Source organism: Vicia villosa, unplaced genomic scaffold, assembly GCF_029867415.1.
Source record: "Vicia villosa cultivar HV-30 ecotype Madison, WI unplaced genomic scaffold, Vvil1.0 ctg.001304F_1_1, whole genome shotgun sequence".
Classification (NCBI taxonomy): Eukaryota; Viridiplantae; Streptophyta; class Magnoliopsida; order Fabales; family Fabaceae; genus Vicia; species Vicia villosa.
In genome coordinates, this window is record NW_026705567.1 from 87,262 (window position 1) to 104,538 (window position 17,277).

The following is a 17,277-nucleotide window of genomic DNA, read 5'->3' on the forward strand; positions in this document are numbered from 1 at the left end:
CTTTTCTTCAGAGTGTTTCACTTGCAGAGGTTGCGTGATCGGGACGGCAAGTGGAGTTGGGTGTCGTTTAAGCAGCCGAAGAAGCTGTTCGCCATTTACCAGGACTCTATCAAGCATTTCAAGAGTCGATACTTTCTGGTTAAGCCACTTACTCCCGATGCCGAGAACCACTTGTTCGAGGAGCGCGAGTATATCGAGGATGGGGTGATGAAGGTGGGTTCGTCTGCCCGGTTCCCGTTGGAGTGGCAGCCTGACCACTTCGAGCGGGGGACTGATTATTTCATCTTCCGTGACGAGGACCTCAATGAGCGTGATACTGGGGGGTATCAACGGCTCGCTTCCTACGTGGACGGGTTTAGGCCGGCCATATGTACATATCCCAACGGGGATCCCCTATTCGAGGAAGATGGAAGTCCCATGCTGGAGCCTCGGCACATCAACACCAAAGCTGTCCTCGAGTGCGGTAGTTATGGGGATGCTATGATTTTGTTAGGTGAGCTAGCTATTATTTGTTTAAACAATATCTTTTTGGTTCTAACTCCTTATTTTGCAGGAAAAATGGCCGACTTGCATGACAAAGTTACGAAGATGCGGGCCAAGAACAAGGGGGCCATCAAAGTGTCCGTGAAACGATCGCGGGTTGAGGAGGTCAAGGCGGCTGCCGCGAGTGCCCCCGACAGTGGCTCTCCTTCGTCGGTTGGGACGTCCTCGCGTGGTTCTCCAGCCGGAAAGAAGCAAAAGAATGACGGGACCGCGGAGCTTCGTCCTCTTATCATTGACAACCCCTCCGAGGAGGACATAGTGCTGCCCTCTTGTACTCTGCATAGGGGAATCTTTTCAAGGAAGAATGTGCTCCTCGAGCGCGAGGAGGTGAGGCACATCGTCAGGCGGGACCGGGTGGCTCGAGACAAGGATTTGTCCGAGGACCTCGAAGGGATGATGAGGGTGGCTGCCTTGGCCTTGGCTCTTAATGCTCAGAAAGTCTGTCCTCAGAAGGACTACGATGCTCTCCAGATCAAATACGACGAGCTAGAGCACGAGTTCGAATAGTACAAGGACAAGTATGAGGTCCAGAGCGGCATAGTGGAGGATCTCGTTAAAGAGCGTAATAAGGTTGCGGACTTGGAGGCCGAGGGGAAAAGGCTCTGTGAGAGAGTTGCTGAGTTGGAGAGGGCTCATCTCCCTTCGGCCGAGGAGGATGATGATGAGAAGGCCTTGGTGACGCGTTCTCAGCTTTTGGGCAAGGTTCGGGAGCTGGAGATCGACTGTGTTGCTACCTTGGGGGTCGGTTTTAAAGCTGCAGTGGATCAGCTGAAAGTCCTCAACCCGCGCCTGGTGACGAAGGGCATTGGTCCATATCACAAGGTCGTGGACGGGCGGATTGAATCAAATCCGGAGTTCGAGGACTGGGAAGACGAGCAGGAGCCCCAGGGCGAGGACAACGGTGCCGAGGACGAAGATGGCGATGTTTGACCAGTCTTTTATTATTGTGGCCTGCGTGCCGATGTTTTATGGCCTGTGTGCCAATATTTTGTGGCCTGCGCGCCAAGGTAGCTAGTTGGGCGATGCCCGGATAATTTTTGTAATATTTGGATATCTCCGACCAATTTGGTCGGTTTTTAATATTCCGTTTTATGCTCCAATGTTTATTTGTGCTTATCTGATTTTGCCGTTAATATGTATGCTTTATGTTTATGCTCGAATTATGTTTGTGCTCGACCGAGGTTTATGGCCCGGGCGTGTGGGGAACGGTCCGGGTGCGCAGAGCAGGTGTGCGCTATAAGCGAGCTCGAGGCCGCGGTCGGGGCCAGGTGCTCGCGGCGTGAACGATCCCATCGCGAGCTGGGGTTCTGCCGTGCAAGTACTTCTGCGGAGGGTCTGCGTATAAGGCCCGCCGCGTAGTCGGCTTTGCCTCCTGGTAGGGTTATCCGACTGAAGCTGTCGTGGAGCATACGCGCTTGTACCATGGCGCGAGTCCTCGCCCAGCTTTCCTCGTGTTCGTCACGAGCGGCCGGGTAGCGTCAGGTTGTTTCTAACTGTAATAGCGTCTGAGTTTTTCAGCATTCCAAGGTCGAGCTAGTTTTTCGCCGAGAAGGTTCTCGAGGTAATATGCACCGTTTTCGGTTTTATCGTACACTCGGTATGGACCTTCCCAGTTTGGGGCTAGTTTGCCTTCGCGTGAATCTTTCATGTTCCTACGGAGCACTAAGTCTCCGACTTCGAAGGAGCGCTTGATAACTTTGGTGTCATGTCTTAACGCTATTTGTTGTTTCAATTTCGCTTCTCGCAGGGAGGATCCTGTTCGGATCTCCTCGACCATGTCGAGCTCTTCTCTCATAGCTTCGTCGTTGAGTTCTTCCTCGAGAGGTGACTCAGTCCGACGAGACGGTTCTCGGATCTCCACGGGGATCACGGCTTCGGTGCCATAGGTTAGCCTGAATGGTGTTTCGCCCGTGGTTGAATGTGGGGTCGTCCTGTATGCCCAGAGGACGCTGTGTAGCTCTTCGACCCAGGCTTTTTTCGCTTCGCCCAGTCTTTTCTTCAACCCACGAAGAATGACCCGGTTGGCGGCTTCAGCCTGTCCGTTGGTTTGGGGGTGCTCGACCGAAGTGAAGTGTTGCTTTGTCCCGAGTTTGGCCACGAATTCCTGGAATTTTCTGTCCGTGAACTGGGTGTCGTTGTCGGTTATTATCGCCTGTGGTACTCCGAATCGAGCGAGTATGTTCCTCTTGTAAAATCGGAGTACGTTTTGGGATGTGATTTTAGCGAGCGCTTCAGCTTCTATCCATTTTGTGAAGTAATCTACAGCGACCACCAGGTATTTGTTTTGGTAGGATCCGACCGGGAAAGGTCCGAGGAGGTCCATTCCCCACGTAGAGAAAGGCCAAGGTGAGGAGAGAGATTTGAGCTCGTTTGGTGGGGCCAAGTGCATGTCGGCGTGACGCTGGCATTTGTCGTATTTCTTGACGTACTCTTTGGCGTCCTGCTGCATGGTCGGCCAGTAATAGCCGGCTCTGAGGGCTTTCCTAGCTAGTGACCACCCACCGAGGTGCTGGCCGTTGATTCCATCATGGAGCTCCTGGAGTACCTCTAGTGCTTGCGAGGCATCGATGCATTTAAGGAGGGGGATGGAGAAACCTCGTCGGTACAACTTGTTTTCGAGGATAGTGTATGAGCACGCTCGTCTCTTAATCGTTGAGGCTTCTTTCGCGTCGGCGGGGAGCTCGTCTTTTGTGAGGAAGTTGTACACTGGGGTCATCCAGCATTGGTCGTCCCCGATGGCGAATATCTGTAGAGCTCGCGCGTTTTCGCCTACACTTGGTCTGGGCAGAATTTCTTGGATAACTGATTTGTTTCCCCCTTTCTTTCTCGTGCTCGCAAGTTTGGACAGTATGTCGGCGCGCGAGTTGTGTTCTCGGGGGATATGCTCGACTTCTGCTTTGGCGAATTTTTTCATCTTATCTCTGACGAGCGCGAGATATTCGGCAAGTACGTCGTTTTTGGCCTGGTATTCGCCGCTGATATGAGATGCGACGAGTTGGGAATCAGTGTAGATCTTGATCTCTCGTGCCCCTATGTCCTCGGCGAGTCTCAGTCCCGCGAGGAGGGCTTCATACTCGGCCTGGTTGTTCGACGTATTGAAGGAGAGGACTAAAGATACTTCTATGATAAGACCTTCGTCGTTTTCCAAGATAATGCCTGCCCCGCTGCCCGAGCTGCTTGACGCGCCATCTACGTAGATGGTCCACTTGTCTTTAATCGTGTCGGGCGAGTCGGCGATAGAGGTCATCTCGGCCACGAAGTCCGCCAGTGCCTGTGCTTTTAGTGCCTTCCTGCTCTCATACTGTACGTCGAATTCTGAAAGCTCGAGGGACCACCTTAGCATTCTGCCGGCCATGTCTGGTCGGCTGAGGAGTTGCTTGATGGGTTGGTCCGTCCGAACAAAGATTGTGTGGGCGAGGAAGTAGTATCGTAGCCTTCTGGCCGCTATTACTAGGGCCATGGCGACTTTCTCGATCTGTTGGTATCGCACCTCGGGTCCCTGTAGAGCTTTGCTGGTGAAGTACACGGGTTTTTGTCCGTCTACGGTTTCTCGGATCAGCGCCGCGCTGACGGCCTCGTTTGAAACGGCTAGGTAAAGGTACAGAGGCTCGTTGTCGTCTGGTCGAGAAAGGACGGGCGGTTGCGAAAGTACTTGCTTAAGGTGTGCAAGTGCTTGCTCGCATTCTTCGGACCATTCGAAGGCTGCTTCTTTGCGTAGGGCCATGGCGACTTTCTCGATCTGTTGGTATCGCACCTCGGGTCCCTGTAGAGCTTTGCTGGTGAAGTACACGGGTTTTTGTCCGTCTACGGTTTCTCGGATCAGCGCCGCGCTGACGGCCTCGTTTGAAACGGCTAGGTAAAGGTACAGAGGCTCGTTGTCGTCTGGTCGAGAAAGGACGGGCGGTTGCGAAAGTACTTGCTTAAGGTGTGCAAGTGCTTGCTCGCATTCTTCGGACCATTCGAAGGCTGCTTCTTTGCTGAGGAGTTGCTTGATGGGTTGGTCCGTCCGAACAAAGATTGTGTGGGCGAGGAAGTAGTATCGTAGCCTTCTGGCCGCTATTACTAGGGCCATGGCGACTTTCTCGATCTGTTGGTATCGCACCTCGGGTCCCTGTAGAGCTTTGCTGGTGAAGTACACGGGTTTTTGTCCGTCTACGGTTTCTCGGATCAGCGCCGCGCTGACGGCCTCGTTTGAAACGGCTAGGTAAAGGTACAGAGGCTCGTTGTCGTCTGGTCGAGAAAGGACGGGCGGTTGCGAAAGTACTTGCTTAAGGTGTGCAAGTGCTTGCTCGCATTCTTCGGACCATTCGAAGGCTGCTTCTTTGCGTAGCAGTTTGAAGAAAGGGAGGGCGTGCTGGGCGGATTTCGCGACGAAACGTGAAAGTGCAGTGAGCATCCCGTTTAAGATTTGGATGGATTTTTTATTGTTGGGAGTAGGGAGTTCGGAGAATGCTCGGCATTTATCTGGGTTGGCTTCTATTCCTCGTTCGGTCAGATAGAAACCGAGGAATTTTCCTGCCCGGACGCCGAAGGTGCATTTCTCCGGGTTGAAGCGCATCTTGCAGGATCTGGCCTGCTCGAACACGCGCTCGAGATGGGAGGTGTGATCGGTGTCTTCTCGAGATTTGACGATCATATCGTCCATGTATACCTCGAGGGTGTCGCCGATCTCCCCACGAAACACTTTGTTCATCATCCGTTGATATGTGGATCCCGCGTTTTTGAGGCCGAAGGGCATTACGTTGTAGTAATAGTTGCCCGACTCGGTCATAAACGCCGTGTACTGTTTGTCGCTCCTCGCCATGGGGATCTGGTTGTAACCTGAATAAGCATCCATAAAAGACAATAGTTTATAGCCGGCCGAGTTGTCGACCAGTCTATCAATGTTTGGTAACGGATAGGCGTCTTTTGGACATGCCCGGTTAACATCAGTATAATCAACACACATTCTCCATTTTCCATTAGATTTCTTAACAAGTACAACGTTTGAGAGCCAAGTTGAATACTTGGCCTCGGAAATAAAATTTGCCTCTAGGAGGTCTTTTACAGCTTTCTCGGCAGCCTCCGCTTTCTCGGGAGACTGCCGACGCCTACGTTGAACTACGACCTTTGCGGCTGGATTGATGGAGAGGTGGTGGCAGGCGACCTCAGGGTCGAGTCCGGGCATTTCCGCGGCGCTCCAGGCGAACAGATCAGCATTGGCTCGAAGGCAGGCTATGAGCTGCTTCCTCGGAAGGTCTGGGATCCCTTTACCGATTTTCACTGCTTTGTCAGGGTTTTCGCCCAAGGGGACCAGCTCGAAATCTCCGTCCGGAACTGGTCGGAAGGGGTGAGGTGACTTCGACCTCGTCTCTTCCCCAGTCTTTAGTTCTTCCTCTGCAAACCGGACGTCCAGGTCGACTGAGCTGACGTTGGTTGTCTGATGCTGGTCTCCTCGAGGATGCTTGTCTTCGGCCCTTGGCTTTTTGTTGGAGCTGGTCGGCGGAGCGATCAGTTCTAATCCTTTGACGGAGGCGTCGAAGATTCTTCTGGCTGCTCCAATATCGGCGTTGATGGTGGCCACTCGTCCGGTCCTCGTGTAGAACTTCATCTTCAGGTGGACAGTGGAGGGTACGGCGGTCAGTTCGGCCAGAGTGGGGCGTCCGATGATGCAGTTGAACAGGGTTTTGCAGTCGATCACCAAGAACCTAGTTTTGACTTGCCTAGAAGCCTCCCCTTCTCCGAAGGTGACAATAAGCTCGACGTAACCCCATGGTTTAGTGGTAGCTCCGTTGAAGCCTTGAAGGTCTGAACCCACGTAGGGAGTGAGGTGTGAGTCGTCCAGCTGGAGTGTCCGGAAGAGATGGGAGTACATGATGTCGACCGAGCTGCCTTCATCGACTAGGACCCGTCGAACATCGAAGTTCGCCATTCTTGCTCGGACGAGCAGAGGAATTGTGGCGTTTGGAGCTCCGCCGGGTAGTTCTTCCAGGTAGAAGGTGATTGGTTCAGATTTCCCTCGGAACTTTCTCAGTGTAGGGCCGAGGTCTGCGTTGGCGCTGAGCAGCTCATCGAACTTTCTCTTCACTGAACTGATGGTGAGGGAGCCCGGATCTCCGCCGTTGGAGACGACCATGGCGAATGGGAATCCTTCCCATTTGCTGAGTGCGGCAGGTGCCCCGACCGATGGTATGAAATCTTCAGGTCGGGTCACTGACAGGGCTACTTGTAGGGGCCTGTTGTCCGGCGAATTCCCTTCGTTAGAGTTTCTGTGGTCGTCCCTTCGGGAAGGTTCCCCTTTCTGTGTGTATTTTGAAAGGCGACCTTCCTTGATCAGTGTTTCAATAGCGTCCTTGAGGTGAATGCAATCCTCGGTCATGTGTCCATGGCTCCTGTGGTATTTGCAGTACTTGGACTTGTCGGCTCCTGGCCTCGCGGGGTTTGACTTCGGGGGTCTGATGTTCGACTTTTTGAAGTCAGTGTTTTGGCATTCGGCTAGGATCCTTTCCCGTGAGGCGTTCAGCGGGGTATATTCGTTGAAACGACCAGAAGGTCCACGGCGTTCTTTGATATCGAGAGACCTGTCGTCTTTCCTTCTCTCGTGCCCGCGCCTCGAAGTTGAGGGCTCATGGTTTGAACTGCGAGCGGCGTCGTTGTCCCGTGACGCTCTCGTGGTAGCAGCCTCTGCTTCCTCATATCTGATGAAGGCCTGAGCCTTGCGAAGGAGGGCGTTCATGGAGTGGACCTCCTCAATCTTGATGGCCTTTTTGAAGTCGCTTTCGGGGAGGAGCCCTCGTTCGAGTAGGTACCTCTTCATGTAGTCCGCGGTCTGCACTTGGACAGCTTCTTTGTTGAACCTGTCGAGGTAGTCTCTCAAAGATTCGTTGGTACCTTGGATTACTGCCTCAAGATTTGCTTCTGATTTCGGTTGCCGACGAGACGCGGTGAAGTGGCTTAGGAAAAGATCCTTCAGTTCAGTCCAGGAGTGGATGGAGTTAGGGGGCAGATTCCTGTACCAATTCATCGCGCCTTTCCTTAGCGTGGTCGGAAAGATGCGGCATTTGATGGATCCTCGTACCACATGGTAGTCCATGACAGCTTCGATGCTCCTTATGTGGTCATCGGGGTCGGTGGTCCCGTCATAGTGGTCCAAGGCTGGTGGTTTTTCCATCCCCCGGGGAAGACGAACACGCCGGATTTGCTCGGACAAGGGACTGCGGAAATCCTCTTCGTCGCTAGGTTCAGGGGAGTTTGAATGTCTGCCCCGCTGGGATTTAGTGTGTGCTTTGCCCGAGATTTTGCGGTTGTCTTTTGGAGAATGCTCGCGGACTTTCTGCACGGCTTTGGAGGGGCCTCGGTGCTCCTGCTCGGGTGAGAGACTCTTGGCTTCAGTGGTTTCAGGTTTCTGATTCTTCCGAGTCTTTCGAGGTGGAGAGCGGGAATAAGACCGCTGGCGCCGGTTTCTTCTCGAGGGGGAGCGAGACCTAGATGGACTGCGCTTGCGACTTCTCCTCGGAGGAGACCGCGAAGAGGAATAGGAACGTGACCGATGGCGTCTCCGTTGGGGGGAGCGATATCGTTGCTTCCTTTCCAGGTCGTGGATGCGGTCGCCCTGTTGGCGGATGAGGCGGTTGGTCTTCTGCAGCTCTTTGAGTAGGAGGATGGCGGTCGGATCAGCGCCCTCGGGAATGTTGATCTGTTCCTCCTCGTCCGGGCTACGGCTTCTTCGCCTGTCAGAGGTGTGGGTGAACGAGGAAGCGGGTTGCCCGTCTCGGGTATCAGTTTCATTCACCACTTGGAGCTGCTCTGGCTCAGTCTGGGGCCGGGTCTGCCCGTCTTCCCCGTTCTGAACTTGTCCTTCAGGATGGGTTTGTTCGACGTTCTGGACTTGTTGAAGGCCGTGCACGTGTTGAATGTGCTGAATCTGTTGCCTCTGTCCGGCAAAAGCACGTTCCTGCCGACGGCGATTCGTCAGTTCGCGGCTGGAATCTTCAATCAGTTGTTCCAGGATGAAGGGATCAGGACTAGGTATGTTGTTATTGGCCATGACGATGGTGAAAGGTTATGCTTTGATCTTTGTTAAAGAAGGGGGAGCAAGGTTCCCACAGACGGCGCCACTGATCGTACCTGATCAGGAGAATCGTCAAGGCGCAATATCTGGCTTGAAGAGCAAGATGGGGGGGGGGGGGTACCTGCAAGGTTCTCCGATGCTTAAGTCAGTAGCTATCAGAGAATGAGGTTTAGAGTTAAGAATAGAATACCTGACCCTCTAGTGAAAGAGGGTATTTATAGCCCCCAGCGCTGGGCCAAGGTTCCCTAATTGGGCCAAATCCAACTGGAGGCCCACGTGCTAGGGAACTGCCAGAACGTCCCATGCTAGGGCTGAGTCAGCAGGAGACTCACGTTCCGGATGATCATAGCGTAGGGTTCGGAGGTGGTTGACCGAATCCCTCGCTGCGTGACGCGTGGTCTTCGTGCGTGGATAACTCCTTGACGGTTATCCAGTAAGTGGGCCCAAAGGTTTGGGCCTGCTCGGCCAGAGTCTTCGCGAAGGGCAGCCCTTATCTGTTGTCCAGTAATTGGGCCAAGGGAATTGGGCCTGCTCGGCTGGTAACAAGGGTTGGGCCTGCTCGGCCCAGACCAGAACAATTTCAATAATAAGAAGTGTTGATAATGGTGTACAGAAATTTTGTTCTGATATATCGTCAGAGACATTTTTTTATTATTTCTTTTTTTCTCATTGATAAAAAAAAGAGAATTAATTTTAATTAATTTGTTTATTTATCGCGATAAATTCAATTATCTACCAAAACCAACTAAAATAAGAATATAATTTTAAAATATTTATTCTAGAACATTAAAAACAGTTGACCAAGACTATTTTATTACACCTTTTGATAAATCGATGGGTCCTAACATACATGCGCATATTCATAAATCATAAAGTACATTTAAATTCAAACCAAAAGTGCGTTATATCCAAACCAAAACCAACGGTCAATTCCTTTCAAAAACCTCTCCACTCTCTTCTCATCAATTTCACAAATCTTCCGCAATTCTCGAAAACCTGTCTCAAAAATCCAATCTTTCTTCCATCAATGGCTGCCACTTCCCTTTGCCACCCATCCAACGATCCCAAAACCCCCAACAAACCCTCAAACAACCCCACTTCAGTTTCCAACGTGAGGGTCATAGTTAGGGTTAGACCCTTTCTTCCTCAGGAATTCACATCAAATAACAACCGAGTTTCTTGCATTTCACTTTTAGATCATCAAGATTCTCAATCTCAAGATGAAGTTGCAGTTTATCTCAAAGACCCATACACCAGGTTTCAGAACTTTCATTTTCCCCTTTTTTTTGTGAATTACAATTACGAGATCTTTGGATTTTGGTTTTTATTTTTTGTTTGGTTGTTTGGTTTTAGTCGTAGTGAGTGTTACCAATTGGACTCTTTCTATGATCAAGAAGACGACAATGTTTTTCGGATATTTGAAACGGAAGTGAGCCCCATGATGCCTCATATCTTCAATGGATGCAATGCGACTGTGTTTGCTTATGGGGCTACTGGCAGTGGGAAGACTTACACTATGCAGGTGAGAGTCTGATCTTCATTCTACACTTTGTGTGATTAATTGTTTTTGTAAAATGTAGTTTTTGTTAATTAGGTTGTAGCAAGTAGTCACCGTATTGTGGTTATGTGAGGGATCAGAAAAGTGAATGAGTGCTCCATTAGATTTCTCAAATTTGTAGTATATGGTTGTAATTTGTAAACAAGGTTTTGAAAGGTTTTCGCGATTCTGATCGGTACATGTGTCGCGACTCTGATTGCGGTCGTCGCAGCGTGAATTAACCATAATTTGTTCTTCATCACAAAAAAGGTGAATAACAGTATCGGGATCGGTACCTTCTGGTTTTGTTTTGCCGCGTCTGTTTTCGCGGTAACAAACTGTTTTGTAAAACCTTGGTTGTAAATATAAGTTTAGAATTTAGAGGGTGGGGAGGAATAGTATTATTTTTCATGTTTGTATACTGTAAGTTTTAAGAGAAATTTAGAAGCAAACGACTCATTTTTGCAGTTAGGATATGATATTTGAGAGGGAATTATGTCATCCTTCATTAATTGAATCTTATGTTGTGCAATGATGCTTGGATCCTGTGGCTATGCACAATTTGGCTCTGCTTAATTGGTAGTAGGATTTATAAAATACAAACTTTTATGGTAGTAGGATTTACGAAATACAAACTTTTATGGTATCATTGCCAATACTAAATGAAGAGAGGCACGTGTTACGATTTTTATAAAATTTGGGAAGAGTAATAATTTATCCAGTATGTTTCTTGTATGTGTTGTGTAGTTGTAGTAACTGATGCTTGGTGTTGCAGGGAACTGAAGAACATCCTGGCTTGATTCCGCTAGCAATGTCAAATATCATTTATATGTGTCAAAGCACTGGAAGCACAGCACATCTATCATTCTATGAGGTCTACATGGACCGATGTTACGACCTCTTAGAGTTAAAAGCAACCGAGATTTCAGTTTTGGATGACCAAGATGGTCAAATTCATCTTAGAGGGTTGTCTCAAGTTCCTGTAAGAACAATGTCAGAGTTTCTAGATGTTTTTGCCAGCGGTGTTCAGAGGCGCAAAGTTGCACATACAGCTCTCAATGATGTTTCCAGTAGGAGTCATGCAGTGTTTGTGATATCTGTAGTATCTACTCCTGATGAGACAGGAAGATCTGTATGTGGAAAGCTGAATCTCATCGACTTAGCAGGTTACCGTCCACTCATTTGGAATAACAGATTTGATTTATTGCAAGCAACAGAAAGTGGTAATTTGTTTATGGTTGATGCAGGTAATGAAGATAACAGAAGGAGCTGCAATGAAGGGATACGTCTTCAAGAGAGCACTAAGATAAATCAGTCCTTGTTTGCACTGTCGAACGTGATATACGCGTTGAACAACAACCAACCAAGAATACCCTATAGAGAAAGCAAATTGACCCGTATATTACAAGACTCTCTAGGGGGAACGAGTCGTGCGCTGATGGTTGCTTGCCTGGTAAACTAGACATTTTGTAGTTATTTTCTCCTCATTTCATGTTGGTTTAACTGAATAGCAAAAGAGAGCCTGAGAGAGTGATTAATAAGTTGCAGATTACTTATCAAACCATTAAAGTTTCCTGAGTTGCATATTAGTTTGATTCACCTATTAATTATGATCAGCGTTGAGACTTTTGTTATTCTACCCGCATTCAACTAGACATCTGAAATGTGAACAAATGTGGTTGGAATAACAAATATCCAGATCCAATAGCAGATCTAAGATGTAGTCTGATTTCATATCTTAGAATATGAATTTTAGTCCTAATTCAGTCTCATTAAACCAACTTATAAGATGATGTCTGATTAAACCGCAAAAGCATTACTAATGTAATATCTCTAGCCGATATAAGACTCGCATCAATTAGATTCAGTTTTAAATTATTGCCTTTCTTGTTTAATTTCAGAATCCAGGAGAATACCAAGAATCTGTTAATACCGTTGGTTTGGCTGCTCGATCAAGGCATGTCTCTAATTTTGTACCTTCAGCTCATAAACTTGAGACGCCAAAAGCTAATGTTGACATGGAAGCCAAATTGAGATCTTGGCTAGAATCAAAAGGCAAGGCAAAAGCCTCACAGCAAAGACTTGGGCCATTTAAATCTCCAATTATGAAAAAAACTCCAGGTTCCATAATGACCTCTGCTAAGAAGTCAGTTACTTTCTGTACTTCAGTGAAGATGGAAAGAACTTCCATCAACCAAGATGCTCAAAATACTACTGAAAGGTAACAAGTAGTCCTACTCCTATTCTAGCCTATTATAACATTGGCTTTCTTTTACTGATGTTTGTCTTATTGTGTAAGCAGCAGGACCTTTGCTGATTCTTTTAGAAATTTGATGGATGATGAAGCTGCTTTTGATTCTTTCAATGAGGTTAGTGAGTTTCATAAGTGAAGTACATGTACTAAGAAGTTCACTAATAAAAAGTACATGTACTAAGAAGTTCACTAATAACAAGTACTATGCCACTAATATTGAAAAGGACATGCATTATCAAAAGTACATATGGAAACACTTTTTCTCCTCGTGGATAGTAACATTTTTATGAAGTGTAAGTTGCATTTTTCTTTGATATATTAATATTTAGTGCTATACAGGACAATGATAGGAGAGAGATTGAGCATGAGGTCAATAAGGCTGCGTTGGAGACACATCGAAATCTACCCGGTATGTCACTACTTTGTGTGATTCTTGTATTTACATTTATTCCGCATTATGATGCAAATGGATACTTTGCAGTTGAAATATCATATTGCAATCACCGTAACAGTTACCTTTAATAGTTGATGTACTGAGCTTAAAATATGAATTAAACAATCATCATCCAACAGTTTAGAATTTCCTGATTGCGGTGTAGTTCTGTTAAGTAGAAATTTGATCCCAATATGACAAGGAAGTTTTAGATATTTTGCATGACGCATTGATTACTACTCGGTAGCCGGAAAATTATAATTGAACCGTGCTTTCTAAAGCTCATTTTTTTTGTATGCAGTTGAGCCATTAAGCAACGGGGTGAACTCGCAAATTACCAATATGAGTAAAGATGCAGTACTACAAAGTCCATTAAGCAAAGGGGTGAACTCGCCAATTGCAAATGTGAGTAAAGATGCAGTACTACAAAGTCCATTAAGCCAAGGGGTGAACTTGCCAATTGCAAATGTGAGTAAAGATGCAGTACTACAAAGTCCATTAAAAGAAGCCCTCACCCCAATCAACACTAACTCAACTTTGACACAAACACCTTTTTCTGCTACATCTACTAATAACGGATTGCAGCAAAATGAAACTCCACTTGACAAATTCAGTGCACGAAGTTCTGCAATAAAGGTACAGATAGTTGTTTTAACTTCATTAACCAAATGGATTTTATGAACCTCATTTCTCACATATCAATTTTTTTCAATATGCAGAAATGTCTAGTTCAAGAATACATTGATTTGTTAAACAATGCAAGCAGGTAAAGCAAACACTCGCCCTATATTTTTTGCATAATTTCAAAAGCATACTTAGTGAAACCATCTTTCAACGTGCCTTAACACACTGTTTAATTCTTAAATGCAGAGAGGAACTACTAGAGCTAAAGGTACGTGTCCAATATCAATAGTCTCTTTATTTGTGACAGTTTTCCTTTATACATTATTACTGCACCATTCTTTAGGGTCTGTCTTGTTTTGAGAAACAAATTTAAAGTATAGCTAGTTTTCTCAAATCAAAATGTGACATAATATTTCTTCACTTTCTAATATTCGGGGTTCAATCAATTTATTCCTTCAGGGCATAGGGGAGAAAAGGGCAGAATACATAATAGAACTCAGAGAAGAAAGTCCACTAAAATCGGTTAGTATAAAAGATTACTCCTAACTTGTAAGACAGAGGTTTAATTAATTCATCAATATGATTTTAATGATGCTTTCTTGTGTGGCATTTTGCAGTTAAGTGACTTGGAGAAGATTGGCCTCTCTTTGAAGCAGGTATACTCACTCACCACCACTATATAAGCATAATAGAATATTAGTTTAAAAGTAAAAGTTTACTTCTAGAAATGTGAACTAAATTAACTTGTACTGTTTTTTGGCAGGCTAAGAACCTGTTCACTAAATCTGCAAAAAAGCTCTTTGAACATAAAGAAGAAGATTCAACAATGGATTAACTTCCATTCTAAAATTGTGTGTGATTTCCATGTTATGGTCTTTAAGCTAAAGAACCAAGTGTAGTTTCTTATTGTGTGTTTTGTAGCATTGTTGCCACTAGCAACATATTTCTGGTTGTTGTATGTTAGTATTGGAATAACAAGTGCTTATTTCAGCTTGTTGTGTATTACAGTGTTGTTGTAAGAAGACAAGACAGCACAAAAATATTTTACTCTGCATTAACAAAAAAGTGTGATTCTCTCTTTCAATATATGGTGTCAATTCACAATGACTATATTCCATTGAAGTTACTCCCTCAAAACCGGTGCATAGTTTGTCTTAAAAGAAATATTATTTTTACTTTTTTATGCATAAAATCTTTAAATTCATTTTAAAAGAGAGCATATATAAGATAAGTCAGCAATAGCAAAATGAGCTAATTCCCCTATTTCACTCATCCCACCATTAATCGAAAACAGATCGAGAATGCACCAACTATTTTTGAAAACCTTACCTTTATCTCATTTTGTATTAGATTGATAACTTACAAAAACAATACAAAAAATGTGTAAAAATAAAATATAAAATATAAAATATAAAATAAAGGCAAACAGCAACCGAACTTTAACCCACTAAGAGGAGTCGGTTACATATCATCTAAAATCAAGTTTCTATTTTATTTCATCTAAAATCAAGTTTCTATCAAATTTGTTAATCTCGAGATTTTTTCAATAGTTTCTTTTAGTTATTTTTTTTAGGTTTTCCTCCATCTCTAGTTGTTTGGCTCATCTCTATTTGATATACTTTCATGATAAATCTACAAGTCTTCTCTCTACTTACTCAAATCACCTAAGTCTATATCTTACACCATCTTTTCTATTATAAGTGTTACCTCGACACTCTCCCTAATGTCATTTCTAATCTTATCACATCTATTCTTACCACACATCCAACACAACATCCTTGTCTTTACAACACTTTATCTCACGTTGATTCTTAACAACCCAACAATCTGTCTCGTACAACATCACAGATCTTAGTGTTGTTCGATGAAATTCTTCCTTCAGCTTGAGCGTACTTTTGTTTCCTAATTAACCCTTTGACCATTGAACAAAGACCAAAGACCTTCGTTATTTCCTATAATCTCCATTTGGTATCAGAGCCTGGTTCGAATTGTTGATGCTCTGTCTGTTCTGTATTATTGTCTAATGTTTGGCAAAAACATATAATAGCAGCAAATGGTCAAAATGTGAATCTTGCAAGTTTATAAAGAACAAAACAGGTACAAGCAAGATGTTAGATGGAATGTCATGACATCAACTCATGACATCGCGCCTGCAGAACTGGAAGGAAGATTCAGTTTGTACTTAACAGATACAGAATATTCTATGTGAATATTATGTAATCCTATGTGGCGCATATTTAAAGGTCAAAAGAATAATTGAAGAATCAGATCAGAAGATTGAAGATTCAGGAAGAATCAAATCAGAAGATTGGATTCAGCAGTTTCTAATTTAGGAAACTCAGGATTGAAAGACCTTATTTGTAGCAGAATATTTTCTGCATATTTGTAACAGCCAGAGTGCTGCGATTTGTAAGCTCAAGTCCAATTGGGATCAGGTTATAAATAGGAAAATTTTGTAACCTAGTTTGACATAGAAAACCTGGTTTTAACGATGTAATCATTAGGGTTTCTATAGGTAGATCACCCAGGTTGTGGGATGGCTGTCTTGTACTTCTCGTAACCTGTAGGTTAGAGAAGTGATTGTCCTCACTCGAAACCTGTAGGTAAGAGTTGAGTATTGTAAGCTTGATTGAAGATGTGAAGCAGATCAAGTATGTGTTCATTGTTAATTGTGTAAATAGTTGTTGCAGGGTTGTAACAGTTAGGATCACCAGGGAGTGAGCAGAGGTTTTCTTATCTTGGATGGAGTTCTGAGATAGAGATTGCATTGGGTAGTGACTAGGTAAACCAGAGGTTGTTTATCTGTAAACCAGAGGTTGTTTATATAAAATAATACTACTGATAGTGGAATCTTCTTCCTGGCTTGGTAGCCCCCAGAGTAGGTAGTTAGACCGAACTGGATTAACAATTAACTGTGTTATTTATCTTCTGCATTGTTTGTTCAGTTTTGAATGTTATGACTTTGTCTATAACACCAGGTTCAGAAGTGTTAGCTGTTCCTATACAGAACCATGTAAAAATTATAATCTGGTCATGTATGCTGAACATGTGTGATCCCAGGTCTCATTGACTCTTTCCTAAGAGTAATCAAATAATGAGGGATCCTTGTATTCTGCTTGTGCTACATTAATAACAGATCAGATGTCTTGACATCAGGATTGACATCCGAGTATGTCATACCAGAATTTTCAATTGGTATCAGAGCAAGCATCCTGTCTGTTTCTGGATGAGATCCATAAGGGATAAATTCTGGTTGTGGTAAAAGCAGAAGAGTGTTTTAACAAAAGAATGTTCATATTGTATGGTCCCTTGAAGTGGAGGATGGACCTATATGATTAGACCAGCCTGGCCTAAGAGCTGTGATGCTGGGATGAAGAGTGCTAAGTCCAAGGACTTCATGCGGGAGTGAAGAACTTGAATTTAAATACAAATTCAGTTGGTATCTATGAATAGAGAATAAGCTCATCAAAACCTTCATGCGGGAGTGAAGATATTGATAAGGTAACCTCTGTTGTGTGTAAGTTCGTCAAGTCAGGATTTTGGTTTGGTCTAATCAGTTGCTTGGTGCAGAAGCAAGCATTGTGCAAGGTTGAGTAACAATCAATCTGTAGTTGTCATGCTTACTACTAACACTTAAAGTAAGCATTGTGTGAATTCTTTTGAAATATGACTATTTTTCCGCTGTATAGTCTCTGAGAAACCCTAGGGTTATGAAGGTTCAACAGAATGTATGGCAGGTATTGACAGCTATAATTAAAGTGTCAAAGATACTTGAGTAATCTCTCAAGTCCACTCATAATGGCATGGTTTATTTGAGCTGATGAATGTCACCTGAT

General features: G+C 45.0%; 2 protein-coding genes across 3 annotated transcripts; one reads left to right on the top strand and one right to left on the bottom strand.

Moving 5' to 3' along the window:
• Nucleotides 1-7,041: 7,041 nt before the first annotated feature.
• On the bottom strand, nucleotides 7,042-8,569 carry LOC131634469 (uncharacterized). Its single transcript, XM_058905141.1, has 3 exons — nucleotides 7,601-8,569; nucleotides 7,332-7,489; nucleotides 7,042-7,237 (listed from the first exon to the last, which is right to left on the bottom strand). The coding sequence occupies exons 1-3, from the start codon at nucleotides 8,567-8,569 to the stop codon at nucleotides 7,042-7,044; spliced, it is 1,323 nt and encodes a 440-aa protein (XP_058761124.1).
• An 898-nt stretch (nucleotides 8,570-9,467) lies between these two features.
• LOC131634485 (kinesin-like protein KIN-10B) lies at nucleotides 9,468-14,525 on the top strand. 2 transcript variants are annotated; one of them, XM_058905156.1, is made up of 13 exons: nucleotides 9,471-9,850; nucleotides 9,947-10,115; nucleotides 10,906-11,296; nucleotides 11,378-11,583; nucleotides 12,032-12,351; nucleotides 12,433-12,499; nucleotides 12,724-12,793; nucleotides 13,119-13,453; nucleotides 13,537-13,583; nucleotides 13,688-13,709; nucleotides 13,901-13,963; nucleotides 14,059-14,097; nucleotides 14,205-14,525. In XM_058905156.1, exons 1-13 carry the CDS (start codon nucleotides 9,621-9,623, stop codon nucleotides 14,274-14,276), a joined length of 2,031 nt encoding a protein of 676 aa, XP_058761139.1. In that variant the 5' UTR covers nucleotides 9,471-9,620; the 3' UTR covers nucleotides 14,277-14,525. The 2 variants fall into 2 exon arrangements, with proteins under 2 accessions (XP_058761138.1, XP_058761139.1); XM_058905155.1 differs by having other exon boundaries at nucleotides 9,468-9,850; nucleotides 10,906-11,583; nucleotides 12,436-12,499.
• Nucleotides 14,526-17,277: the final 2,752 nt, after the last annotated feature.

Excerpts from the sequence above, each read along its gene's own strand:
- LOC131634485 (XM_058905155.1), top strand. The coding sequence starts at position 9,621 with ATGGCTGCCACTTCCCTTTGCCACCCATCCAACGATCCCAAAACCCCC. Across the intron at positions 13,454-13,536 it reads CACGAAGTTCTGCAATAAAG|AAATGTCTAGTTCAAGAATA; the intron begins GTACAGATAGTT and ends TTCAATATGCAG. Across the intron at positions 13,584-13,687 it reads TTGTTAAACAATGCAAGCAG|AGAGGAACTACTAGAGCTAA; the intron begins GTAAAGCAAACA and ends TCTTAAATGCAG.
- LOC131634469 (XM_058905141.1), bottom strand. The coding sequence starts at position 8,569 with ATGGCCAATAACAACATACCTAGTCCTGATCCCTTCATCCTGGAACAA. Across the intron at positions 7,490-7,600 it reads CTGTCATGGACTACCATGTG|GATCTTTTCCTAAGCCACTT; the intron begins GTACGAGGATCC and ends ACTGAACTGAAG. Across the intron at positions 7,238-7,331 it reads ACCGCGGACTACATGAAGAG|GCTCAGGCCTTCATCAGATA; the intron begins GTACCTACTCGA and ends CTCCTTCGCAAG.